The sequence below is a fragment of the Physeter macrocephalus genome, chromosome 4 (assembly GCF_002837175.3).
Source record: "Physeter macrocephalus isolate SW-GA chromosome 4, ASM283717v5, whole genome shotgun sequence".
Classification (NCBI taxonomy): domain Eukaryota; kingdom Metazoa; phylum Chordata; class Mammalia; order Artiodactyla; family Physeteridae; genus Physeter; species Physeter macrocephalus.
The window spans coordinates 49,776,096-49,800,354 of record NC_041217.1 but is presented as its reverse complement, the minus strand read 5'-3'; the positions used below and the strand labels follow the sequence as shown (position 1 = coordinate 49,800,354).

At 38.5% G+C, this 24,259-nt stretch overlaps 1 protein-coding gene across 4 annotated transcripts in view; it reads right to left on the bottom strand.

Moving 5' to 3' along the window:
- The window catches only part of SOAT1 (sterol O-acyltransferase 1), a 63,152-nt gene that overhangs the window by 3,568 nt on the left and 35,325 nt on the right, over positions 1–24,259 (bottom strand). For all 4 annotated transcript variants that reach the window (XM_007109042.3, XM_007109041.3, XM_024133736.2 and 1 more), the window contains 11 exons: positions 10,135–10,283; positions 8,679–8,738; positions 7,844–7,951; positions 6,694–6,976; positions 5,898–5,976; positions 5,320–5,401; positions 4,971–5,016; positions 4,146–4,275; positions 2,440–2,537; positions 1,219–1,317; positions 46–181 (listed from right to left, as the gene is read on the bottom strand). In XM_007109042.3, the coding sequence (XP_007109104.1) occupies positions 46–181; positions 1,219–1,317; positions 2,440–2,537; positions 4,146–4,275; positions 4,971–5,016; positions 5,320–5,401; positions 5,898–5,976; positions 6,694–6,976; positions 7,844–7,951; positions 8,679–8,738; positions 10,135–10,283 (1,270 nt within the window). The remainder of the gene's footprint in view (positions 1–45; positions 182–1,218; positions 1,318–2,439; positions 2,538–4,145; positions 4,276–4,970; positions 5,017–5,319; positions 5,402–5,897; positions 5,977–6,693; positions 6,977–7,843; positions 7,952–8,678; positions 8,739–10,134; positions 10,284–24,259) is intronic.

Below are 24,259 nucleotides of genomic sequence, written 5' to 3'. Positions count from 1 at the left end.
CTTTTAGCATAATACTCAGTACTCATGAGATGCCAAGATACTTACTTCCAAAGAACATAAAGAGCACGAAAAGCACTGGATAGAAAAAGTTCAAGCAAACAGCCAAGGCATATTCGTGCACTACAGCAGACACAGCAAAGACAGCTAACATGGCAGCTGACCTGAACTTCTTTGTGAAAAACTAGGGTAAAAGGAAAATATTAGAGGCAATTTTCAGAAAGTAAGTAATTAAACATGAACTACATAAGACTTATAATTAACACACACTAAAGGCACCTATTTAATTATATTCATATTTGATTTTCTAAGTCTACTCGGAGTAACCCAATGTACTAAAATAATGACAAAAACATCTATGCTTAAAAATCCTTACTTTACTAAATGAGGCATTTTCAAAACCATTAATGTTGAAAGATCAAGCATATTTTCAAAAACATTAATAACATATTTGTAACTCACTATGGCTGACAAAACATAGTTTTCATTTATACACAGACACATCAAATCTAGAGTAGCATTGTACGGTAAATTGGGCAGGTACCATTTTTACAGGTAACAAAACTAAGATTTAGAAACAAGTGACTTGCCTCATCCATAAGTCAAATTACATTTATAAATGAAAGAACATTCGAATACTGTGCTATTTGCACAACACACTGTCATTTAGCCAAATAGTGCCCTTATTTAACAATTCAAACCTGCAATCCAGAGATACCAACGTTAATCAACCATGAGACTCAAGACTTCCTTCAGTCTAAATAAGTTATGCTCTAAAGAAAGTCTCAAAGACATATACTAATAATCTATATCGGAGAGTTGTAAATCCGAACATAGGTGGTTTCTCCACTTCTAACAAAGGAAGAAAAACAAAAAAACAAATGGAAAAAGCTAGGGGAGATTATTTGCTGGCAATGAGACTCCAACAAAATGATCCAATACTGGTGGATCATTTCAACTTCTCCAAACGCCTGCAAGCATTCTTACTTTGTAGTCATGTAAAATAAAAATCCAGAGCAAAAACATGGTCTTAGTCCTAGTAACTGTAGATAACTGGTCTCTAAGCAGTGCTATTCAAAGTAGAAGGTTTCTTAAGACATTAATGGCTCACAAGAGAACTGAAGACAACTAAGTATAACTTCCTCCAGCTGCACAATAGTAATACTTTCTGGAAAAGAATCTCCATTTCTTAAACAACATTAAGTAAATCTTGCTGCTTACCCAGAGAAAGTCCTTGTAAGCATAATAATATAGCCAGTCATGGACCACCACATTCCAGGTCCTGTAATAGTTAGAGTATGATGTGGAGTTCCACCAATCCTAAGGGAAAAAGCAAAGGTATACATATAATAAACACAGAACCAAAGCAAAACCTACTCCCAGAGAATATACACACATAATATAACAACTAGAGTGTGTTAGGATAAATTGTTAGTCCATACACTGATGTCAGAAAAATCTTCAAAGGCATTTTGGTTATTAGTGTTCAATGTGACATTAATCCTAGTTCTACGGATGATTAAGTTCCCAGGTTCACTATCTCTTTATCACACAAGTTATGATGGAAGCTATACAACATAATCATTAAATCTAATGTTCATCTAAATAACAATCAGTAAATCCCCCTTACCTTGCTAAAACACAAAGAGAGAATTCTAAGGTCACACAAACTTAGATAGTGTGATAACCCTCAAGAGCAGTTTGCTGGTATCATAAACAGCAAAATTTAAGTTGTACCACGAGTGAGCTGGTGGCGACCTCCAAGTCCTGGTGCTCCTTTATATATATCCTGTTTCTTACTCTAAGATCAGACCAATGGAATGAGACATATAAAGTTTGCAACCCGCACTCCCTGCTTCTTTGAGAAAGGAGGGGTAGGCTTGGAGTGTTGCCAAAACATGAACAGACACAAAATTCTAAAGGGCTTTAGGTGGAATTACAGAACACTGTGAACCACTCTGTCTCTACTCTACAACTTAATTCCAACTTTGGAAGTGTAAGAACACTATTTGAAGCAGAATTAATGCCTTTCAAAATAAAGGAGGGAAAAGTTATTTCCTTCATGAACTGTTCAACAATCTTAAATAGAATAATTTGCTGAGATCACTCCTACAGCACCAGACAGCTGATTTCAAATGAATAAAAAGTCAGCAAAGTCTCAGAATGCCCTCTGGACACCTGCTTTCCCACTGTAATCACCAATACAGGATCCAGTAGGAACCAAATGCGGTACTAAGGGAGCAGATTTAGAGGTAGAAGAAAAGACAAGACTACGCCACTTAAATAAGTAACAGAATTTCAGACTTAATATCGGTAAAACCTGTGGAAGAAAATGATTTCACAACATTTATGTTAAAAAGCTAGTAGCCAACAACGCTCAAATACTTAACAATGAGGACACAAATAAAATGTGAAAAGAAGATGAGTCCAAGTACACATTACCTTATAAAACATTCTGTCACCAAAGCGTAACATCTCAGCAAAGGCATTGAGCCAGCAGTGCAAAAAGGCAAAAAAACTAAGGAACAGTATCAGCACAGCTAAAAATAAGATGAACAATATTAACATTCTTTCCAAATAGCTTACATACCAATCAGTTAATTATATGTCATCATTTGCTTAGCTGGAATTATTTTGTAAAATAAAAGCTATTATTCCAGCTTACCCATTCCAGAAATGATACAGTATATTGTGAAAGTTAATTATTTTAACCTAATAAAGAAATAACTTTCTTCCAAGTGGGTTTTATAGACAAAAATGACCCAGCCTGTTTTTAATGGAAATGCCTAGATGTATGGCTTAACTTGGTAGTAAAAGCCATTTAAAATCTGGCCGTGTATTCCTCTAAACCAGCTGTTTAAAACTGGGGGAGATTTTGCCCCCAGGAGATGGCTGGCAATTCTGGAGACATTTTTGGTTATCGCAATTCAAGAAGTGGGCCTTGTGCTATGATATCTAGTTGTTAGAGGCCAGGATGTGGCTATTATCCTACAATGCACATGACAGCCCCCCAAACAAAGAATTACCCAGGCCAAAATGTCAATAGTGACAAGGTTAACTTATCTGTGCCTCTACTCCCAATGTAGCAAACATCATCCGCAACTGAACTTCTGCCATTCCAAAATACTCCATGCCTTTGAATCCATCCCACTACCTGGAAGCAACTTTCCACCACCTCTCTGCCCAGGCAAACGCCTATTTATTTTTCAATACCCAATGTTAAATGTCATCTCCACTATGAGACAAAGTTCAACAGCACCTTAGTATATTATATATTACACTATATTTTAAAATACCCATTTACATGCCCATCCTTTTCATTCACTTGTTTTTTCAAAAAATATTAGTCTACTATGTATAAGACAATGTAGGAGAGACTATGACTGGCTATAAGACACAATCCTTTAGCTTATGGAATTTGCAGTTTAGTGAGGAAGACACACACGTAACACATATCCCATCAGAGGGACAGATAAAAGAATTTATTGGAGTAAATCTTGAGGGGCAATCAGGGAGGATTACTAGCAGATGTCTGTGAGAGAGGGAGAGGGAAGAAAGAACGTGATGGCAGAAAACAATACCAACATTTAATGAGTAGAGAAAAGAGAAAGAGTAAGTAAAGGAAACTGTAAATATAATTAAACTGCAAGCTTCCAGAGAATAAAGAGTATGTATGTCTGGTTTACTGCTTTGTATGGTATGGCCAGAAAGACAGGAGAATGAGAGTGGCAAGACAGACTTCAAAATGTGGTCAACAGCACCCAATGCGTCATGCAGATCAAACAGAATAAGGGCTAAGCCAACTACTGGAGGAGATTAGAGATTTTAATAAAGGCCATTTCAATGGCCTCATCAGATTAGGAGCAAGATTACAGTGACTGAATAGTGAACAGGAAGATAAAGCATGAATACAGACTATCCACAGTCAGAGAAAGCAAAACTTGAGTGAAAGAAGACAAATGGGAAGATTGGCCAGGGACTGGAAGGATGCTTCATCTGTCAGATAGATGGAAAGAGGTTAAAGATGGGTATAGATGCATAGATGAGTTTATAGCAAAAAGCAGGTAAATCAAAGGTGCTCGCATGCAATGGCTTTCTATTTTCCTTGCAAGTTTATGAACAGCCAAATTAACCAGTACCCATGTTACCTGGCAAGATGGAGTTAAATATACATAAGACCAGAACACGAGCGCTGAAGGGCTCCTGTTTGATATTCCGAAACAAGGGGGTGCAGAGCCTTTCAAAGACGTAGTACACATAAAAAAAGCAACCAAAAACCTGGAACATAACAAAGATAATTATAATAAAGAGAGCTTGATCAGGAAAGATGAAAAGTGATTTTTTTTCCTTCAAAAGAACATACATATGTGAACTGTAAACTAACGTTTACATATATATTCCATTTAACACTAGTATGTAAGATTGCCGAACTGTAATCCTTCAGAGATAGTACTCAAGCCTAATTTCTACCATACCTATTCCCAACCCTTTACCAAATGACATTTTTAAAAGATCAGACCCTGAAATCTCTTTTTTCTGCTACATGAAACTCATAACAAAAGAACCTATTTCATAAATGGGTATTTGACTGACACAAGATTTTAAAATGGGATCTTCTGGGATTTACGATTCTGATAAGGGGTCGAGGGAGTGTCAGACCACATTCACACAGATATACATCCAAAAATAAAATAAAAAACAGAAAGGGAGGGGGAAATTAATGTAGATGCATACTAAAGTAACCAAACGGAATTATTTTACTTAACAATTTTTTTTTAATTGTAGAAAATTAGTTTTGATGTATTGGCAAAGCAAACACCATTTACTGAACTGGGAATAGTTTAAATAGTAAGAGTTCTAGAGCTCCCAGGAGACGTGAATTAAACAACACTTTAAATATACTAAATTATTATTATATTCAAATCCCCATCTCCCACCAGCCAACAAACCTTAGGCACTTAAAAAAAATTTACCTGTGCAAACTGCATAGCCACATAACCCCATCTTACAGTGGGAGTCCTAAAACGGAGTAAACAAAATTACTTTCTAAATAAAGTAAATAAATGAACTTTAAAAAAGGTCCTCACAGTATCTTCCCACACAGAACATCATTTTGACATAGGAAATACTTGTATAATTCTGTCAAGAATGACTGAAATCAAATCAGATTGCTAGAATCACAATTTGGGGTTTCCCATGCCAGCAAGAAAATTAAAACCCATTCTAACTGCTCTGTAGCCCTACATGAACTGGTCTACCTACCCCACCTCCTTCCTGGCACACTCCTGGTGCTACCCCATTTCTGCTTCATAATGCCATTACCTGGGATAGTTGTCACGGTAGATGAGGGTAGGAGCAAATAAGAAGTACAAGTACTGGTTGACTGTGGGTACTGGAACAGTGCCTGGAAAAGGAAAACTATGCTTAGACTGGAGGCTCTTCAATTTCTTTCAGCAAAACAGAAAGAGGAAAATAAGCACAGAATAGGGAAGACAAAAAGCTACCTCTCCTTAGCTCATGTTGTTTCTTCCTGCTCTCCCAAAATGATGACTTCTTATTCCTAAATTAATTGAATATTACCAATCCCTCTAAACTAAGTTACTCCTGTGACTTAGACATAACTTCTAGAGCTTGAAGCAGCAATTCAAGAAAAGTAAGCACACGGGGTGTAATGACTCTATTAACATTCTATATGAGAAGGTCTTCCAAATCAATACAGATCATATATACATTTTTTTCTCCCCTCCCAACAAGTTTCTTTCTTTCTTTCTTTCTTTTTTTTTTTGGATCCTTGTATTTAAAATCAAACATAATGTCTACAGAATGTAATATGCCATCCCAGTAAACACCAAAGGTTGAAATACCCTGTGAATAATCCTTTGACTTATGGAATTACATACTTGATTTCTCCTTGGCTGAACTGAGCACCCGAGGCACATTCTCTCTGACAAATGAGTGGGCCTTCATTATCAAACGAATCTACAAAGGAGGGGGGAAAAAAGATGAATTTTCTTTTATTGTCTTGTCTCTTATAAGCAACCACAGAACAGCACTAGATTATAAACACACAAAGAACTTAATTTTGTATATACCAACTCAAACTCACTTTTATGGACTAAAACAAATGAAAAACAAACTCTAAAGAGAGACATGTTATTACTCAATTTTTTTTGCAACTACAGTACCATCTGTTACAGGTATATTACAAATTAAGAAATTAAAAGCCTGTTCAAAGAAAGTCTCCTGAAACGGTCCTTTCTATCAGCCAAACCGAGCGTTACAGATAGCCAATAAAAGTCAGAAAATTCTGAAGGGCGTACAAACAAAATAAATCTTTTAGATGGCTATATGACAAAACAATGAATCTGACACTTCAAAAGTAGAGTTTTTAATTACAAAAATATTTTATACTTTAGATGGCTTCTACAAAAAGTGTTCAAGAACAAAATTTGAATTCATCCAGAACAGTTCAATGTAATTTATTTCAATTATCAAGAATCAGAGAACACTGAAGCTAGAACGAATTTTAAAAGACAAGATGATGTAGTTTAACACTTTAATTTTATAGATAATAGCACAAAGAACCAGATATGAAAATTTATCCAACTAATACAACAAAAAATAACAATTATTGTTATTATTATTATTATTATTAACTAAGCATAGCATTGTATTGAGCAACACTCAAAACCTTACCTGTTCGAGTATAACAATGAATCGGGAAGCTGGTGGTAGTGTATACACTAATACAACATAAAGTGGTCCCAAACCTAGAACTCCAATCTGGAAGACCACAAAAAGGAAGCAATGCAAGAGAGAATGGACTACTGGATGAGAACTCCTGTGATAGCCTCTGGCCCAGCGTTGAAACAGGAAATAGGGAACTGTAAGTGTACATAAGAACATGGTGCACCACGTCCACATAGCAACAGTAAGTTTGCCAAAAGCGTAAGACATGAGATTGAACTCAAGCACTAGCCTGGGGAAAAAAAAGCACAGAAAAAGAACACAGAAGTGGATTTTTAATAAGCACTGATTTATAAAATTAAAAACTTTCAGACCCAAAACTTTCAACTTTAGGAGACACAACAACACTAATACACAGAAGGCATGGATGTAACAATTGTGCTCCTAAGCCTCAGCTCACAACTTATTTATCTATTTTCTAAAAGCTCTAGGATAATATGGTCTTTGAACATAAGATACCTAAACTACTAACCTAAGATAACAAAACTCTGAATTTCTCAAAGATTAGATTCTCACATTAATACATTTTAAACTCTAAAATATGCTATGGCAAAGTAAATACTTAAAATATTTAAATAGCAATCATTTATGTACAAAAGATGATTTTGCAGAGTGAAATAGTACAATTTGAAAATCTAATATACTATTATGATTATCTCAAATTTTAATTTACTAATAAAGCACATAATTCAATGTATGATTATCACACTGTCATTTTTAGTTATAATTTGATTTTTATATTAAAAATATGTTTTTCAAACATTAAATTCCAATAAACTACCTATTTTTAGAAACAACCTAAAATGCATACCATAGCGGAAAAATTGGTAAGTCACATATACAATATTCTTTCATTTAGGAAAACTACCTAGAAACTACTAAGATGGTCTATTAAAATAGACCATTTTATAAATAAGTCATAAAACTTCTAATATTCTTTTTAGTTGTACTTTTCAGGAGAGAGAACTCTCACCCTCAAATCAGCTGCTTTGGGATTTTCTGAAGCAATTTAACCAAATCATCTTTTTTCAAAATTTAAATATAGTGAAAACTCCCAACACCCCATGCATCAACTAAGCAAACAGGTATACTGCCTTACCTTCCTTCATCAATGTAATCTACTACAAGTGTGCTGAGAATGAAGAGAATGAGGAGGGCAATGAACATGTGATATATCGTTCTGATGTGGTCCACCTCAAACAGCTCACTGTAAATGTAGTTCAAATAAAATTAATCGATATTTAATTTTAAAACACCATATATTAAAGACTTACTTCAAAGCAGTTCAGAAGATGCTTAATCCACACTCCAAAAACATCTCAAACAGTAATCACAGAACATTACTCATGAATATCCGTATTCTAATGAAGAAATCAATGATAAATAATCAACTCAGACAGCACTGCAAAAGAAATATTCATTACCTACTCAAAATGCACCTTTAATGTTCAGTTCACAAATGAAGTTGCCACAATTAATTTACATTGCCTATTTTTTTTTCCCATAAAATCTACACAATCGGGGTTCTAAAATAAGTAAATCTGAGAAAACTATCAAGTCTCAAAGTTGGCTAGCCAAAGAAGAGATGAAAAAAATTTATGTATCAAGAAGACAGCACCACCGAAACTCTCTTGAAGTGGTTTACCTAATTAGAAAATTTCTGTTCTAGCAGCACAACTTCAAGGAATTTATCAGAGGACCAATAATCATTCTTACCTCCAACTCCTCCTTTGAAACTAGATACAGAACCAAAAGTTCAGAAAGGAAGAGCAAGAGATGGCAAATGTACAAAAAAGAAGTATCAAAACCAATGTATTACATGAATAAAGAACAAACCTATTAAACATTCATAGAGTACTCAGTGATTCTAACCATCAGAATAGTTTGATTTTTTAAAATTCAAATAATTAACAAAAGCAACTAAAAATACTCACTCTAAGAGAGATCGCCTTATAACAAAAATCTTTCCATGTTCTGGAGGTGCTCTCAGATCTCTGGGAAGAGCAAAAAATTAAAATATGAGTACTTCAAGTATTACAAGAAATTTAAACCTATGGATAAGAAAAGCAATATTACCAACTACAGCTTACAATATTAACTGCCTTCTCACTATGATCCAGGTACTATGTTAGGGTTTTATGCATGTTTTGTCATTTGCTCCTTCTGAACAATGCTGTGAGGTAGGTGCAGATGTATCTGATTAGGAAGGAAGAGATGTTAGACAAACCTAACTAGAGCAGCACTCAAAAAGACCCCACAGGGCTTCCCTGGTGGCGCAGTGGTTGAGAGTCCGCCTGCCGATGTAGGGGACACTGGTTTGTGCCCCAGTCCAGGAAGATCACACATGCCGCGGAGCGGCTGAGCCCGTGAGCCATGGCCACTGAGCCTGCGTGTCCGGAGCCTGTGCTCCGCAACGGGAGAGGCCAGAGCAGTGAGAGGCCCGTGTACCGGAAAAAAAAAAAAATTAAAAAAGACCCCACAGCCCAGCCCCTGTGGAGGTGCATTCCTGGTATCACAGGCTGACAACCACTCTTCCTTCTCCTAAACACCCCTAAGGACAAGCCTCCAGCCATACTTTACTCAGTTCACATACTATTTTTCGTCCGTCCTCGAAAACTGCACTGATGTTTATGATACCCTCCCCTAAAGTCTTCCAACAATCCCCAACAGCCTCCTGATCTAAAAGGTTACCTCCAGTTACTAAAACCTCACATTTTAACATCTAACATTATCACCTTCTTTAGGGCTTCTTGCAGTACCATTAGCACTTCTGCTAAGGTTAGCTATTCTGGTCAAAACAGTTCTCCAGAACAGGAGACTGACAGAGACCAAAGAGGCATAAAACCAAGGAAAGCACAAAATGACAAATCAGCACACACTGGCCTTTGACAGCCTTCCTTCTACTGCTCTGGATGACTGATCAATTAAAATAACATATACTAATTGCACTGTACTTTATTACAAGTACTGTATAGAGTACAATAGAGAGGCAGTATGAGACACAGTGAAGAGCATGGACACTGGGTTCAAATCCCCACTGTATAATCTTGGACAAAATTTAACTGCCTCATGCTTCAGTTTCCTAACCTGTAATATGCAGTTATATTATGTGCCTCACAGGGTCACTGTTTGGCTTAAATGTAAAGCATTCAACAAGTGTTAGCTATGTTATTTTATAAGTCAGCATGGTCTTAAATGAGGTATGCATGTTTGTTATAATCCACATATTAAGTGAAGAAACCCACCCTTCAAGTGTTTAAAATAGCAATACATGGCTAATAACAGGTAGTGAGGTGTGAATCCAGGCTTTTTTAGTGCAATCCACATTGAGACCACTGAGCTGTGCTAGAGTAGACTTGTGCATTAAAAGAAACTATAACTCGTACTTACTTAGCTCTGTGGCTGTTCTCCCCTTCAAGAACAGAAAAGGATGTGAGAGCACAACCACCATTGTCTAATGATGCGGATTTTTCAATGAGATTGGTCACAAAATCATCAAAGTGACTGCCAACTTCCTTCATAAAAAAGGGCTTCAATTCCTAGAATTTTAAGACAAATAAAGGAAAGCATTAGGATCTGACTAGCTTATGAGTTGCTGACATTTTTTTAAAGGGTTCTCCTAAACAGAGCTGGATCAAAAGGAATCCATGATAAGTGAATTCACAGGAATAAAAACAGAAAAGTGACTTCTATAGCTGACCTGTGGTTTCAGAAACTGCTACTGAAAAAGCAAAATGATGATTTGTCTTTTTAAGAATGTATACCCTTTGGACTTCCCTGGTGGCACAGTGGTTAAGAATCCGCCTGCCAATACAGGGGACACGGGTTCGAGCCCTGGTCCGGGAAGATCCCACATGCCGCGGAGCAACTAAGCCTGTGTGCCACAGCTGCTGAGCCTGCGCTCTAGAGCCCATGAGCCACAACTACTGAAGCCCATGCACCTGGAGCCCATGCTCTGCAACAAGAGAAGCCACTGCAATGAGAAGCCCACGCACCGCAACAAAGAGTAGCCCCTGCTTGCCGCAACTAGAGAAAGCCCGCGCGCAGCAACGAAGACCCAACGCAGCCACAAAAATTAAAATAAATAAAATAAAATTTTTTAAAAAGCATGTATACCCTTTTAGGCATAAATCAAAGTAATCACCTACTAAATGAACTCTTACGAATGATATACAAAAACAAAATAACAGAAATGCTAAAAATGACAGTATTTTTTTCGCTTCAAATTTTTATATGGAAAACAAAGATCAATATTATGTCACCATTATATAATTTTAAGTCCCCTTTCTTCTCAAGCAACCCCTTCAGCGCCAAGTGTTCAGTGTTTATAGTGAATATTTTAAGTCATGTCATTTCTCTGTGATACCAACATTTATACAATAATGTATATTCCTACCTCCACAGCTATATATCTATCTAACTATAACACACTTTTATAACACAGAATTATTATACATTTTAACACTTTAAAACTTACAGTTTTTGAAAAGTATGAGGCAAAAAAAAAATTTTCTTCAAATTATAATGGGCCACCTACTGTGGATGCTCAAATTGTAAATTGTGGTATTTTAAAACTGGCAGGACTCATCTACACAAATGAAAACAAAGTGTTACTTACTAATTTTTCAAGAAAAAAAAATGCTCTCTCCTCTAACTATATTATTTAGGTTGAACCTAAAATATCTGAAGTAGCCTTTTTTCTGGATTCTGTTTTTGTTTTTGTTTTCCTGGACTCTGTTTTAACAAGAGCTTGGCCAAGTCTTTTAAAAGTAAAGCCTGAGGGCTTCCCTGGTGGTGCAGTGGTTGAGAGTCCGCCTGCCGATGCAGGTAACACGGGTTCGTGCCCCGGTCCGGGAAGATCCCACATGCTGCGGAGCGGCTGGGCCCATGAGCCATGGCTGCTGAGCCTGCGCTTCCGGAGCCTGTGCTCCGCAACGGGAGAGGCCACAACAGTGAGAGGCCTGCCTAAGGCAAAAAAAAAAAAAAAAAGTAAAGCCTGAAAATATTAATGTATCTAATGGAACTATATGAAGATTTTCCAAACTACTTCCTTCCAGAGTTCCCAAATGTTTTTGGGGTCCCGGGCAGTGAGAACTGGGCACAAAAGCCTTTCTGTGTTCCCCATTTCTTGTTTGTAGGAAATAGGCTTCATTCAGCCTCCTTGACCTTCCCTGAGTTCCAAAGGGAAGGTTCAAACAGCTGCTTATCAGGGAAGGGAGGGGATGCAGAAACAAGGGCGGAGCAGTCAAGAAACAATAGTGCAAGCCTTGGGACAGGGTCCTGGCTCCTCCTCAAGGAATATACTATATCTTTGAGCTCTTCTGCAGAACAAAGGCCCCTACCCAGATGGAGGATGGCAACCTTAGGCTGAGTGCAAGATTCCTGGAGCACTGCCCTGTTACCTCACCACCAACCAATCAGAAGGAAGCCATATACCCTACAGCCCTCACCCCAAATTTTGCTTATAAAAACTTCTACCCCAAAACTGTAACAAGGAAGAGCCAATTCTGACTCCAAGTTGGATCTGTTTCTTTTACTTTAATCTTTGCGTTTCGTTGCTTTTATTATAATCAGTCTCTATAGCTGTAAGCATACATAGTGGCCTGCCACAGGAAAACTTGTCCCTCTGTCTGTCAAACTAAAAGGCCTTTGTTCAGCTCACAGAGAGACAGTCTGACCCTGCCCACCTGTGAATGCTGCAGAAAAGACAAAACTAACACATCCCCTCCTATTTTGCAAGATAAATGTCCTTTTTACTTTACTTCCTCACCTCCTCCCCATCTCTTCTATAAAAGGAACTGGCATCCAGACCCTGAATAAGATGGTTTTGGGGGGACCCTAGTCCGCCATCTTCTCAGTCTGCTGGCTTTCCGAATAAAGTCGCTATTCCTTGCCTCAACACCTCGTCTCCTGGATTTATTGGCCTGTTCCTGTTGTGCGGCGAGCAGAGTGAGCCTGGACTCGGTAACACAAACTCCGATGTTTCAGTTTATTTGGCCTCACTGTGCGTCAGGCACACAAACCTTGTTCAGTAACAACAGCTGATGGAGATGAAAAATACAAGATATACACATATGAACAATACACAGTAGACTACCTAAATGTCACCTGAGAAATATAACCATTAATGAAGACTCAAAGAACATATAAAAGTTTAGCAAAGAAAGCAAACCAGAGATGACTGGAAATGCTTTTTTTGAGCTGGATGTCAAGCTGAAACCTTTAAGGATTCCAGTAAGTAGGACTTAAGATTAACTGAAAAGTGGGAGGAGGAGACAATATGATGAAAACCCAAGAGAGGAAAGTATTAGCCAAACAGAAAATGTGAATGATGCTGCCTGGTTTTAAGGACAAAAACATATAGAACCTATGTTCCCTGGAAGAAATAGTGTTTCATAAAATTATTTGTTCATATTAAGGTTGTCAAATAGTATCTTATTTTAGTTCCTTTTGGTTGTTTCATTTCAATTATATGCCCATCTTCATTCTGAAATTCTTCAACAGGCATGATGCTGTTACTCTGCTCACCGCACAACAGGCCAGTAAATCGGGAGATGAGGTGTTGAGGCAAAGAATACGACTTTATACGGAAAGCCGGAAGACCGAGAAGACGGAGGACTAGGGTCTCCAAAACACCATCTTATGGGGCCTGGATGCCAGTTTCTTTTATAAAACAGAAAGGAGGAGGAGATGAGGAAGTAAAGTAAAAAGGCCATTTATCTTGCAAAATATGAGGGGATGTGTTAATTTCTTCTTTTCTGTAGCCATTCACAGGTGGGCAGGCAGATTGTCTCCCTATGAGCTGAATAGAGGAACTTTAGTTTAACAATCAGGCAGAGGGGCAGGGTTCCCTGAGTCAGGCCATTATGTATAATAACAAAAGCAACAAAAAGCAAAGGTTAAAGTAAAAGAAACATCCAATGTGGAGTCAAAATTGGCTCTTCCCTGTTACAATGCTTCCCTAACCAAAAACAAAACAAACACGCAAAAAAGTGACACTCAAAAAAAAGGAGGGGGGTGGTGGTGGTGGTGGTTATTTTCTCATTAAGCTCTAGCATTGGACTGCTTAAAAAATGAAGGTTTTTTTTCAGGTACAAAAATGCTGTCTCACGTAGAAATATACTAAAAGAGAAGACAGGAAAGAATTCGTTCATTCCACTAAGTGCTAGGTGTAGTTCTGGGCACTGCTACAGGCACTGGAGATACGACAATGAACAAAACCTAGTGCCTGTCCTCATGGAACTTAAAATTCCAGTAGGGGTAAACAGGACATACAGTATGCCAGATGGTGTTAGGGAAAGAAATAAAGAGAAGGGTCTGGGGGAAAGAGGGTGCTATTTTTCATAGAGAGGTCAGAGAAAGCCTCAAAAATAAGATGACATTTGATAAGATCTGAAGAAAGTAAGAGGGCAAGTTAGTCCATACCTGTGGGAAAAGTACCAGAAGAAGCGTAAGGGTAAAAAGCCCTGAGGCAGGAACACCCTTGACATGTTTGAGTAATAGCAAGGAAATAGGACATTACAGTTGAAGCAAAAGAGTGATAAGAGTTGAGGTCAGAAAAGAAGGGGGAGGGTGGCAGGAGAGGGGCTAAACCATGTAAGGTCTTAACACTTTACCCCCTATTCACATTAGTCCACTGAAATTTTATTCAACACTAAAAAAGAAGCCTGGAATCTTTTAAGTAGGATTCCTCATACTCTGGAACTAGCACCCTTCCCAATTAAGTATTGGGTCAAGCAGACCAGAAGCATGGGAAAAAAACAAGCCATAATGAATGTTATAAAAATATCAGTAAAAGCTGATATTTATCTACCCAACTCAAATTAAAAATACTCAACTTCTCATGGCACAAGCTCTTGTGCCTTACTCACTACTTGCCCACAGATGAGCCGTTGCCATACATGCCCCAGAACTTGCAATTTCCAAAGCCTACAGCAACCTCCTTATCCTCACCCTCCTCATCAATGGAACCATTCTCTTTTCCCCTTCTTTTTCTCCCCATATTCCAAAACTCCTACTGTAAGAAAAGAATGTTGCCCACCATTCCAGTTCTACAAGGATCAAGACACTGCTACTGGAGTCACCCACCCTTGAGGGGAATTCAGGATGGAGAAAACAAGGAAGCATTCTGTGCTTTGGATATACTGACCCCTAGACAGTAAATTGCACATCTAAGGAAAATTTTCAAATGGCCCCAGATTCTCGCATCTTACTATACATAGAAAAGCACTAAAATCATTAATTTGAGATGTCTATTCTTTCTGATTAGCAGTAATCCTTCTATGCTTGACTACATGTTTTTCCCAGGCAAAAATCTCATATATATCCTGGCTCCTCTCCTACCTCTTTTGAACAGTCTCCTCAGAGCCACTAAGAGGCTATTTCTTGGGCTATGAGGTCCCTGAATAAGGTTCCTGAATAAAACTTGACTCACAACTTTTACCTTTTGAGTTGTTCTTTCAGTGGACAGTGAAACTGAGCAGGAGCCTGCGGAGCCCTTCCAGGTATAAAAGCCTTTGTGTTTCCTGTTTCTTGTTTCTAGGAAAAAAGCTTGAGCCTCCTAGACCTTCCCAGAGTTCTAAAGGGCAGATTCATACAGTTACTAATTAGGGAATGCAGAAACAAAGGAAAAGCAGTCAAGAAGGATAGTTCAACAATAAAACAGAGTCCTAGATCCTCCTCAAGGGATATACATAACAATCTGATACATATCTTCGAATAGTTCTATGGGAACAATTCCATGTGGAAGATGGTAACTGCAGGCTCAGACCCCAGACTGGTCTCAACCAGAAGGTTGATTTGAGATTCCTGGAACAGCACCCTGTTACCTCACCACCAACCAATAAGAAGAAAGTCATACACCCTGCAGCCGCCACCCCAAATGTTGCCTTTAAAAACTCTTCCCTGGGGCTTCCCTGGGGGCGCAGTGGTTGAGAGTCCGCCTGCCGATGCAGGGGACATGGGTTCGTGCCCAGGTCCGGGAAGATCCCACATGCCGCGGAGCGGCTGGACCCGTGAGCCATGGCCGCTGAGCCTGCGCGTCCGGAGCCTGTGCTCCACAATGGGGGAGGCCACAACAGTGAGAGGCCCTCATACAGAAAACAAAAACCAAAAAACAAAAAAATCTCTTCCCTGAAAACCACCCGGAGTTCATGTCTTCTGAGCATGAGCCACCCATTCTCCTTGTGTAAGCAGATAGGGTAGGGGGTCCCCAGGGAAAGAAAACTAAGCATGGCTTTCTTGACATATGAGAAGCCATTTTTGGCCTAAGTAATATTGTGATCTAAGCCTGGTCACAATGCTTGCCCTTGAACAGATTTCATAATTAATGATCTTAAGGGAAGTAAGGGAATGCAGAACAAAGGAAAAAGAGTCAAGAAACAATAGTCCTACTTCCTCCTCAAGGGATATACATAGTATCTTTGAGTTCAGCAGAAACTAAGGCCCTCACTCCAGTGGAGGATGGAATAATGATGTTGACCCTCATGACTTCAACTAAAGCTTAGACTCTGTGGACCTCTGGCCCAATTCTATGCTTCTCAGCTCAAGCCCATTCATGAATATGCATGTACCCTTAGCTTAAAACTTCCCAATTTTGCTGCTGGGGAGACACTGCTTTGGGAAAGATCCCCAGTGTTCTCCAAGTAATAAATCCTTCTCCCGCTCTTTGCCTTGGTTGTGTCTTTTGGCTTGACACCCACCAAGTAGTGAAACCAGTTTTTCGGGTAACACTTGCTTAGTCCCTGCAATAAACTTTTCTCTGCTCCAAACTCTGATGTTTTGGTTGTTTGGTTTCACACTGCACCAGGCACACAAACTTGGGTTTGACGACAACAGCATGAAGGCATTTCTTAATGCTGATGATATAAAATTCACATTTTATGGCAAGACAAGAAAGATTTAAACATAATATTTTTCTTTGCCTGTTAGGACCTCCTCCCTCCCCTTTAGTGTGTATTGTGCATGTGCATTAACCAGTCCTCCTTAGGAGATAACATTCCTTCTTAATCTCATCAAGGGTCACAACTCCTTAGGAGATAACCTTCCTTCTTAATCTTGTAAGGGGCCCCAAAGATCATGTCCTACTACCTGCTTTGTACCTCTAGATCTGGATTGTGTAAACTGTCAATAATCTGTCATTTAATGTACAGCCCTCTATCTCAAAAACTTAATATAACTGTCTATGACCTCTCACAGGCAGACAGTTCTTGGAGCTTTCTGAGAGGCTGTTCCCAGGTTATAATCCTCAATTTGGCGCGAATAAAATTTTCCACTTCTTTCTTAGAAGGACTTACTAATTTTTTCATCAACGATGCCTTTGTCCTCTTTCTCTGAAGAATTAAAGTTGATTGAAGCTGCTGCCACTGGGACACAAGGAAGAACTCTATTGTGGACACTATTAAGTTTCCTTAGCCTCCTCCTTTCATGTATCCGAGTACTGATAGAAATAAAGAGTGACTGCTTATTACTGTCATTCCCTTTGTAAGAGGGAAACACAGTACAAGAAGTGCTCCACTTCTGCCTTCTTCTGAGTTCTTCTACTGCATGAAACTCGTGTTAATTAGAACTTCGAAACGTGACCACAATAAATCTGTCTAAAAATGTCTATCAATAACCTGAAAAGGAGACAAGCTTACAGGCTTTCTAATTTACTTATCTTCTCAATCTCATCTCTATTAACACTAATTTCATCCAGCCCATGGACTATATGATTGTCCCAGCACAACAGACGGACAACAGAAGGAAGGAGGCAGGCAATTAACTAGAAACTAGAAAAGCAAGGTGCTTAGATAATCTATCAAAGAACCTCATTTTTAAAACAAGCAGCTAAAGGAGACAACCTCTAAGATTCTACGAATGGGGAACATCCACCAAGAAGCAAAGATTCTATGGCTGGAACGCAGTGAAGGCATCACGAGTGATCAGAGACGAGGCTGGAGAAGCAAACAGGGTCTACAGCTCATGACAGGTCTTTTAAGGTTTTTTTTTTGTTGTTTTTTTTTTGCCATGTCACTCAGCTTGCGGGATCTTAGTTCCCCAACCGGGGATTGATTGATTGATTGACTGATTTAGGCCACGCCGTGTCTTAGTTGCGGCACACGGGATCTTCAGTTGCAGCATGCGGACTCCTTAGCTATGGCATGCATGTGGGATCTAGTTCCCCGACCAGGGATTGAAATTGGGACCCCTGCATTGGGAGCATGGAGTCTTACCCACCTGACCACCAGGGAAGTTCCCCCAACCAGGGATTGAACCTGGGTCCTCGGCAGTGAAAGCTAGGAGGAGTCCTAACCACTGGACCACCAGGGAATTCCCCCATTTTAAGAATTTTTCAATTTATCCTAAGGGCAACTGAAAACCAATGATGTTTTAAGCACAAGGTTTATAAACATATTCAGATTTGCACTTCAGAAAGAGAACGCTTCTAAAAAGCCTTCCAAACAGAGGTTGCTTTGGACTGAGTCTTAAAATGTGAAAAGAGCAGCGTCGTTTATTGATGAAGTAACCCTTACAGAGGAATGAAAGAATTAAAAAGTAGGCTGAGAGAAAGAAACACAAAATAAACATGTATACTCTGAGTAGACAGTATAAAATACTATACTCTGGAACTTCCGAGTTGGTGAACCCATGGTGACTCAGGGAGAATGGCTCACTCAGAGAGCATGGAAGCTCCGCACCCTTTCCCCATACTTGCCCTGTGCATCTCTTCCACCTGCTGTTCCTGAGCTATTATATCCTTTTATAATACACTGGTGATCTAGTAAGTAAAAAAAATTAAAAAATAAAATATTATACTCTGGGCTTCCCTTGTGGCACAGTGGTTAAGAGTCTGTCTGCCAATGCAGGGGACACGGGTTCGAGCCCTGGTGCGGAAAATCTCACATGTTGCAGAGCAACTAAGCCCGTGCGCCACAACTACTGAGCCTGCGCTCTAGAGCCCGTGAGCCACAACTGCTGGAGCCCGTGCTCCACAGCAAGAGAAGCCACCGCAATGAGAAGCCCAAGCACCGCAAAGAAGAGTAGCCCCCGCTCGCTGAAATTAGAGAAAGCCCGCATGCAGCAACGAAGACCCAACGCAGCCAAAAATAAATAAATAAAATAAATTTTAAAAATATATACATATTATACTCTGATTTCACAAGGTCATATCACTAGTTCATGAATTACTTGTTTCTCTGATTCACTGCCTGGCTTTGCACAGAGAATCTTTTAACCTCACAGTGGCATGGAACCAGAAACCTGACCTTTTCGGGCAAAGCAAGTAACACAACAGAACAGGTAATACAGTGTTTAAATTGAATCCCCACGAGAGGGCTCCCCTAACAATTCACTCTAACGTATACTGCATCTTGTTCTTTTCCATCATTGCACTTAATACAATCTAAAATGCTTTATATTTCTATTTTTTGGTGTCTTAATGTCTACCTCGCCCACTGACTTTAAAACCATGTCTATTTGTTAACCACTCTACAGTCACCTCTCAGCAAAACAACTACCAAGACTGTAGGTGTTAAATATATTTCCAAACAGCTTTTGATATCAACTCCTGCCCCCGAAACCCCTACTCATACCACTGCTTGCTTTATTTAATATCTATTATAAAGCAGAAAGTAGATATCTAAAACAAAACAAAATTACATAGCTCTGACTTCTTTGTGGAAACTATAAAGGGAAAGGGACTAAAAATCACTACTCTTGTTATTATTGATAATGGCTGTTAATAACTGAATGACTGCTTTATGCTAGATACCCTCCTAGGGACTTTTAAATATTATTTCTAGTCTTAAAACAGTCTTTGAAGTAGGCAATAGAATTCCTATTTTACATATGAGAGATCTAAGTGTGAACAGCTCAAGTGATGTGACTTACCCAATGTCACCACTTGTAGGCTATAGAACTAGGATCAGAACTCCAGTCTATCTGACCTTAGAGTTCGCATTACATTATACTGCTTTCCACTGTACTTTATATAAAATAGTTTCTATATGATTAGCACCATAAGCCAAAAAAGTAAAACCTAAAAAGTCAATGATGTACATACATGTAGCCTGAAAATGGTAGGTAATCTAGTAAAAAGGTGTTGTTTGGCTTAGTTCTATTACAAACATTTCATTTGAAAGCATCAATGTAGAAGAGGTTTAAAGTCCTAAACGGTACACTGTAATAAATTTCTCCTACATAGTCAAAAAAAGTCTTGAGTATAACTGTTACATAATCCTTAATACAGGAAGCCAAAGGTTCAAGATAAACCAGGAACTAATCAAATTAGAGCTCTGAATTTTAATCCCTTTTTATTTAAAATAAAATTCATCCTGGGCTATTTCCCAATTTAAGTTAGACTACAATATTCTTGATATCATATTGTTATCAGTCTAAACTGAGCTGAAACACATTTATTTACCTTAATCTACTTAGGTAGCTCCTGCATCTTAACTATCCAAATAGTATATATTACAGTTTCTCATCATCACTGCCTACCTTCTTCACTTCATTAGCCATTATTAAATGCTAGAAAACTAGAAAGGAGTAAAAATATTACATTCCCAGTAGTTACCAAATGATGCCTCCGTACAAATGACTATCATGAAATAATTTTTATTTTTTTATTCTTTTGCGGTACGCGGGCCTCTCACTGCTGTGGCCTCTCCCGTTGCGGAGCACAGGCTCCGGACGCGCAGGCTCAGCGGCCATGGCTCACGGGCCCAGCCGCTCCACGGCATGTGGGATCTTCCCGGACCGGGGCACGAACCCGTGTCCCCTGCATCGGCAGGCGGACTCTCAACCACTGCGCCACCAGGGAAGCCCATGAAATAATTTTAAAAAATCACATTTTCAAAGAATATTTTAACACAAAAAAAAGCCACAGAATGATGTTAAGAAAAATATACAACTGAATATATAAATGGATGCTGATTTTGCTAATGTATCTGACACACATGCCTGCATGTGTCTCCTTGGATCTGTGCATACGATATAAGAAGGAAAACAAATTACTGGAGAAAATAAACCAAAATATTATCTCCAAGTGGTGGGCATATGGGTGGTGAATGTTTCCTTTTTATACTTTGTCTCATAAATTTTCTGCAATGAGCCTATATTACTTCTATAATCAGAAAAAAAAAACTACATTAATTAAGAAAATATATTCCTCCTGTTCTTGAAACAATTCTCCTGTTGTGATATGGTATCACAACATTAAAATAAAATATTTTAAACCTTGCACTTTTTTTCTAAAAGAAAGTACCTTATCTAATCTAAGATGCCACTGATCTTTGTTTGGCACTATGGAAAAAAAAAAAAGCTGCCAAGTGAATTACACTACACAGCACAATGTTTTCTTGTTTCCAGAGACATTACAAAACAGAGAGTAACCATCACCTGTAAGATCTTCAATAGAGCTCTAAAATCACGTAATTTCTTACCAAGAATACCAACTTACAGTGACATCACCTTATAGATTTCAATGAACATTTTAAAGGTATCTAACTCAACTGCCGTTCCTCTTGCTTATCCATTTTATACACAGTGTTCTCGGCTAGCATGAGAACAGAAACAACGTCTTCAAAATCTCAGCACCTAATGTAGTGCCTGACAGACAAAGGAACCCAGTAAGTGTTGTTCATGGAACTAAATTACTGAACATTCCTAGGGGCAATGCGGCAGGTACATTTCTTCATTTTGTAAATAAGTGATGAAACCATAAAGAACAATGAACGGACTTTCCCAAGGTTCATCAAAGCAGACTAGAGACTAATATATTTATTTATGTATTTAAGTAAAATGAGAAAAGGCAGAAAGGGAAATAGAAGAATGTAGTCACACTTACACAGCCAAAAGAAGGTAAGGTTTGACCAGAAGATCAGGGGTAGTAAACTACAATGGATAGTTATTATACTGACTGTTAATTGTCAACCTATCGTTTCCCACCCCCTTCCTTAGTACTAGAACCCCCTAATTTTTACCTGGGCACCTAAATGCCCAGAATAAATAAATTTCCCAGTCTCCCTTTGCACCTAGGTGTGGCCAGGTGACTAACTTCTTGCCAATGAGATACAGGCAGAATTGGTTTCACAAAAGCTCCAGAAAAACTTCCTTAAAGGACAGCTGGTACCTGTTCCTTGCCCCCTTTCTTCCCCTACATCAATTCTGCTCTTTGAAACTCAGATGAAACGGCTGAAGCCACCTGGACAATGAGAAGACAAATCACAGCCTACAAATGGTGAGGCAGGGAAGTAGAAGGAGGAGTCACTGAGGACCAGTGTCACCATACCAGCTGTGGACCTCTCACCTCTGGATCATTTACACAAGAGGAAAATGCACTTCTATCTTGTTTAAGCCACACTTATTTGTGTTCATCTTGTGTTGCTATTACGGCACAAGCTAATCTCAACTTATACAAATGATCAAAGAATTTCTGGGCAGAAAACACTTAGACTCGTCTTTCCAGCAGTCTGCCAACAAATCAAATAAGTTGGCACTATCCAAAAACTTCTTTAGTTTACTTGAACAAGTGATAAGCCATGAAGAGGAGGCCTCGTTTGCAGACATGCCATTTGAGTCATACTCTAATTACAGATTGCTCATTTAATGGTCAGGCAACTGCACTAGATACTGATATGAAAAACAACACTAGAAATGCTACATAAGAAGCAAAATATAAATATGTATTTTTAAGAAGCAGACATAGAAAGTAATTTTTCATCCCTTCAATTTTCACACTAGACCTAACATTTCCTCTATAAAATTGTGTACATTAATAAAAGTTCTACAAACATCGATAGTAAAGATATCCTCTTTTCTCTTCTCAACATACTCACTTTCCTCTGGAAACTGTCCTCAAAGGTGAGGACAGGCACCCCGTGCCCAGGTTAGGGCTGTACTATATGGACCTGCCCTTCTGAACAAAATTCAATTCTCTCTATCACAGACCTGAAACTCTGAGCTTAGAAAGCGTGACTGGAAACCTTATTAACTGAAAAATTCAGAAATAGCTGAACTCTTGCCATTAAAATAAATATCCTTTCCAAAGCCTGAGTGTGTTCAACTTCTCCTAGGATTCTATGAGATACATTAATCTTTCAAATACACTTCCTTTTATGCTTAAATAAGGCAAAGTAGGTTTCTGTTACCTGCAACCAATAGAAAAAATATAAAACAATGTTAAACAAAGCTAATTTCTCTACTAATGTAGAGAATGTAGCTCTGATGTAGCTGGTTGGAACCTAATCATTTGACTCGCCCTTGGACTGTTCCAAGATCTTTAAAGGCTTGTTACAACACAATTCTAAGGATTTCAAAAGGTCATGATTCAGAGTTACACAGTACTGTATGACCCCACAAGCACCATATTTTTTTTTTAATTAAGTACTTCAAAGTTTTTTTATGACAGCATTAAGACCTAGAAGTGACCTTAAAGAATTCAATCAGTTCAACCCACTAATGTCATCACCTCTCTCATTTCTCTTCCCTTAGGACTAAAGAGCTTGCTCAGTACTTGACAACCTTCTTCACATCTTTCCTTAATAGGAGCTCCTCTATCTGTATATATAAATTTTCACTGAATTCTTTGTAAGTTGCTATATTTAGCAAATAAAAATATAGGAGACCCCCCCAATATATATATTTAGTACAGTTGGTTAAATTTGAATTTGATAAACAACTAACTTTTTTAGTCTAGGTATGTCCTGAATATTGCATGATGACCAACAAACTATCTGTGGTTTGCCTGAAATTCAAATTTAACTAGGCATACTGTATTTTATCTGACAACTCTAGTGCCATGGAGCCGAAAGAGTTGCCCAGTAAGAGCTATAGGCTATCTATTCCCTTTACAACAGGAAGTAGAGAATTAAGAGCAAAAGTTTAAGTTAGCTACACAATGATGACACAGACTGTTAGACCTGAAGGGGACCCCGAAGATAACTAGTCCAGTGTTCTTACTTTAAACATTAGGGTAAGAATGGCCAGCTGGGTTGGAACATGACACCAAATTACAAATGACTAGAAAGATTGTTCATTTTCATTTGTCTCTAAAATTATTTCTAAAAACCCACAAGGGAAAAGAACAAGTAAATTTCATGGCTCTGAACAATATTCACATACCTGCCACCTCAATGGTCATTTCATATTAGTAAATGTTACTAACAAAGCAAAACAACAAAAAATTAACCAGTTAGACATCACTGTTATGAATGGGATAATTTAAGTAAATAAGATTACATACATAAAGCACCTACCTAATATAAGGCCTAGCCCATAACAGGACTTCCAAATGTAGTTCCCTTCTCCTCCCTGTCCCTATTTACTCAGTCTAGAATACTAAAATATTACAGCAGCTTCCAATCTGGTCTCAGTGTCTCCAAACTCTATAGAATATCTTTAACTTTGATATCAGTATAGCATTCCTAATGTATCTCCCTCAAAAACACTGCAATTAATTAAAAATGGCAATGGGCTTCCCTGGTGGCGCAGTGGTTGCGCGTCCGCCTGCCGATGCAGGGGAACCGGGTTCGCG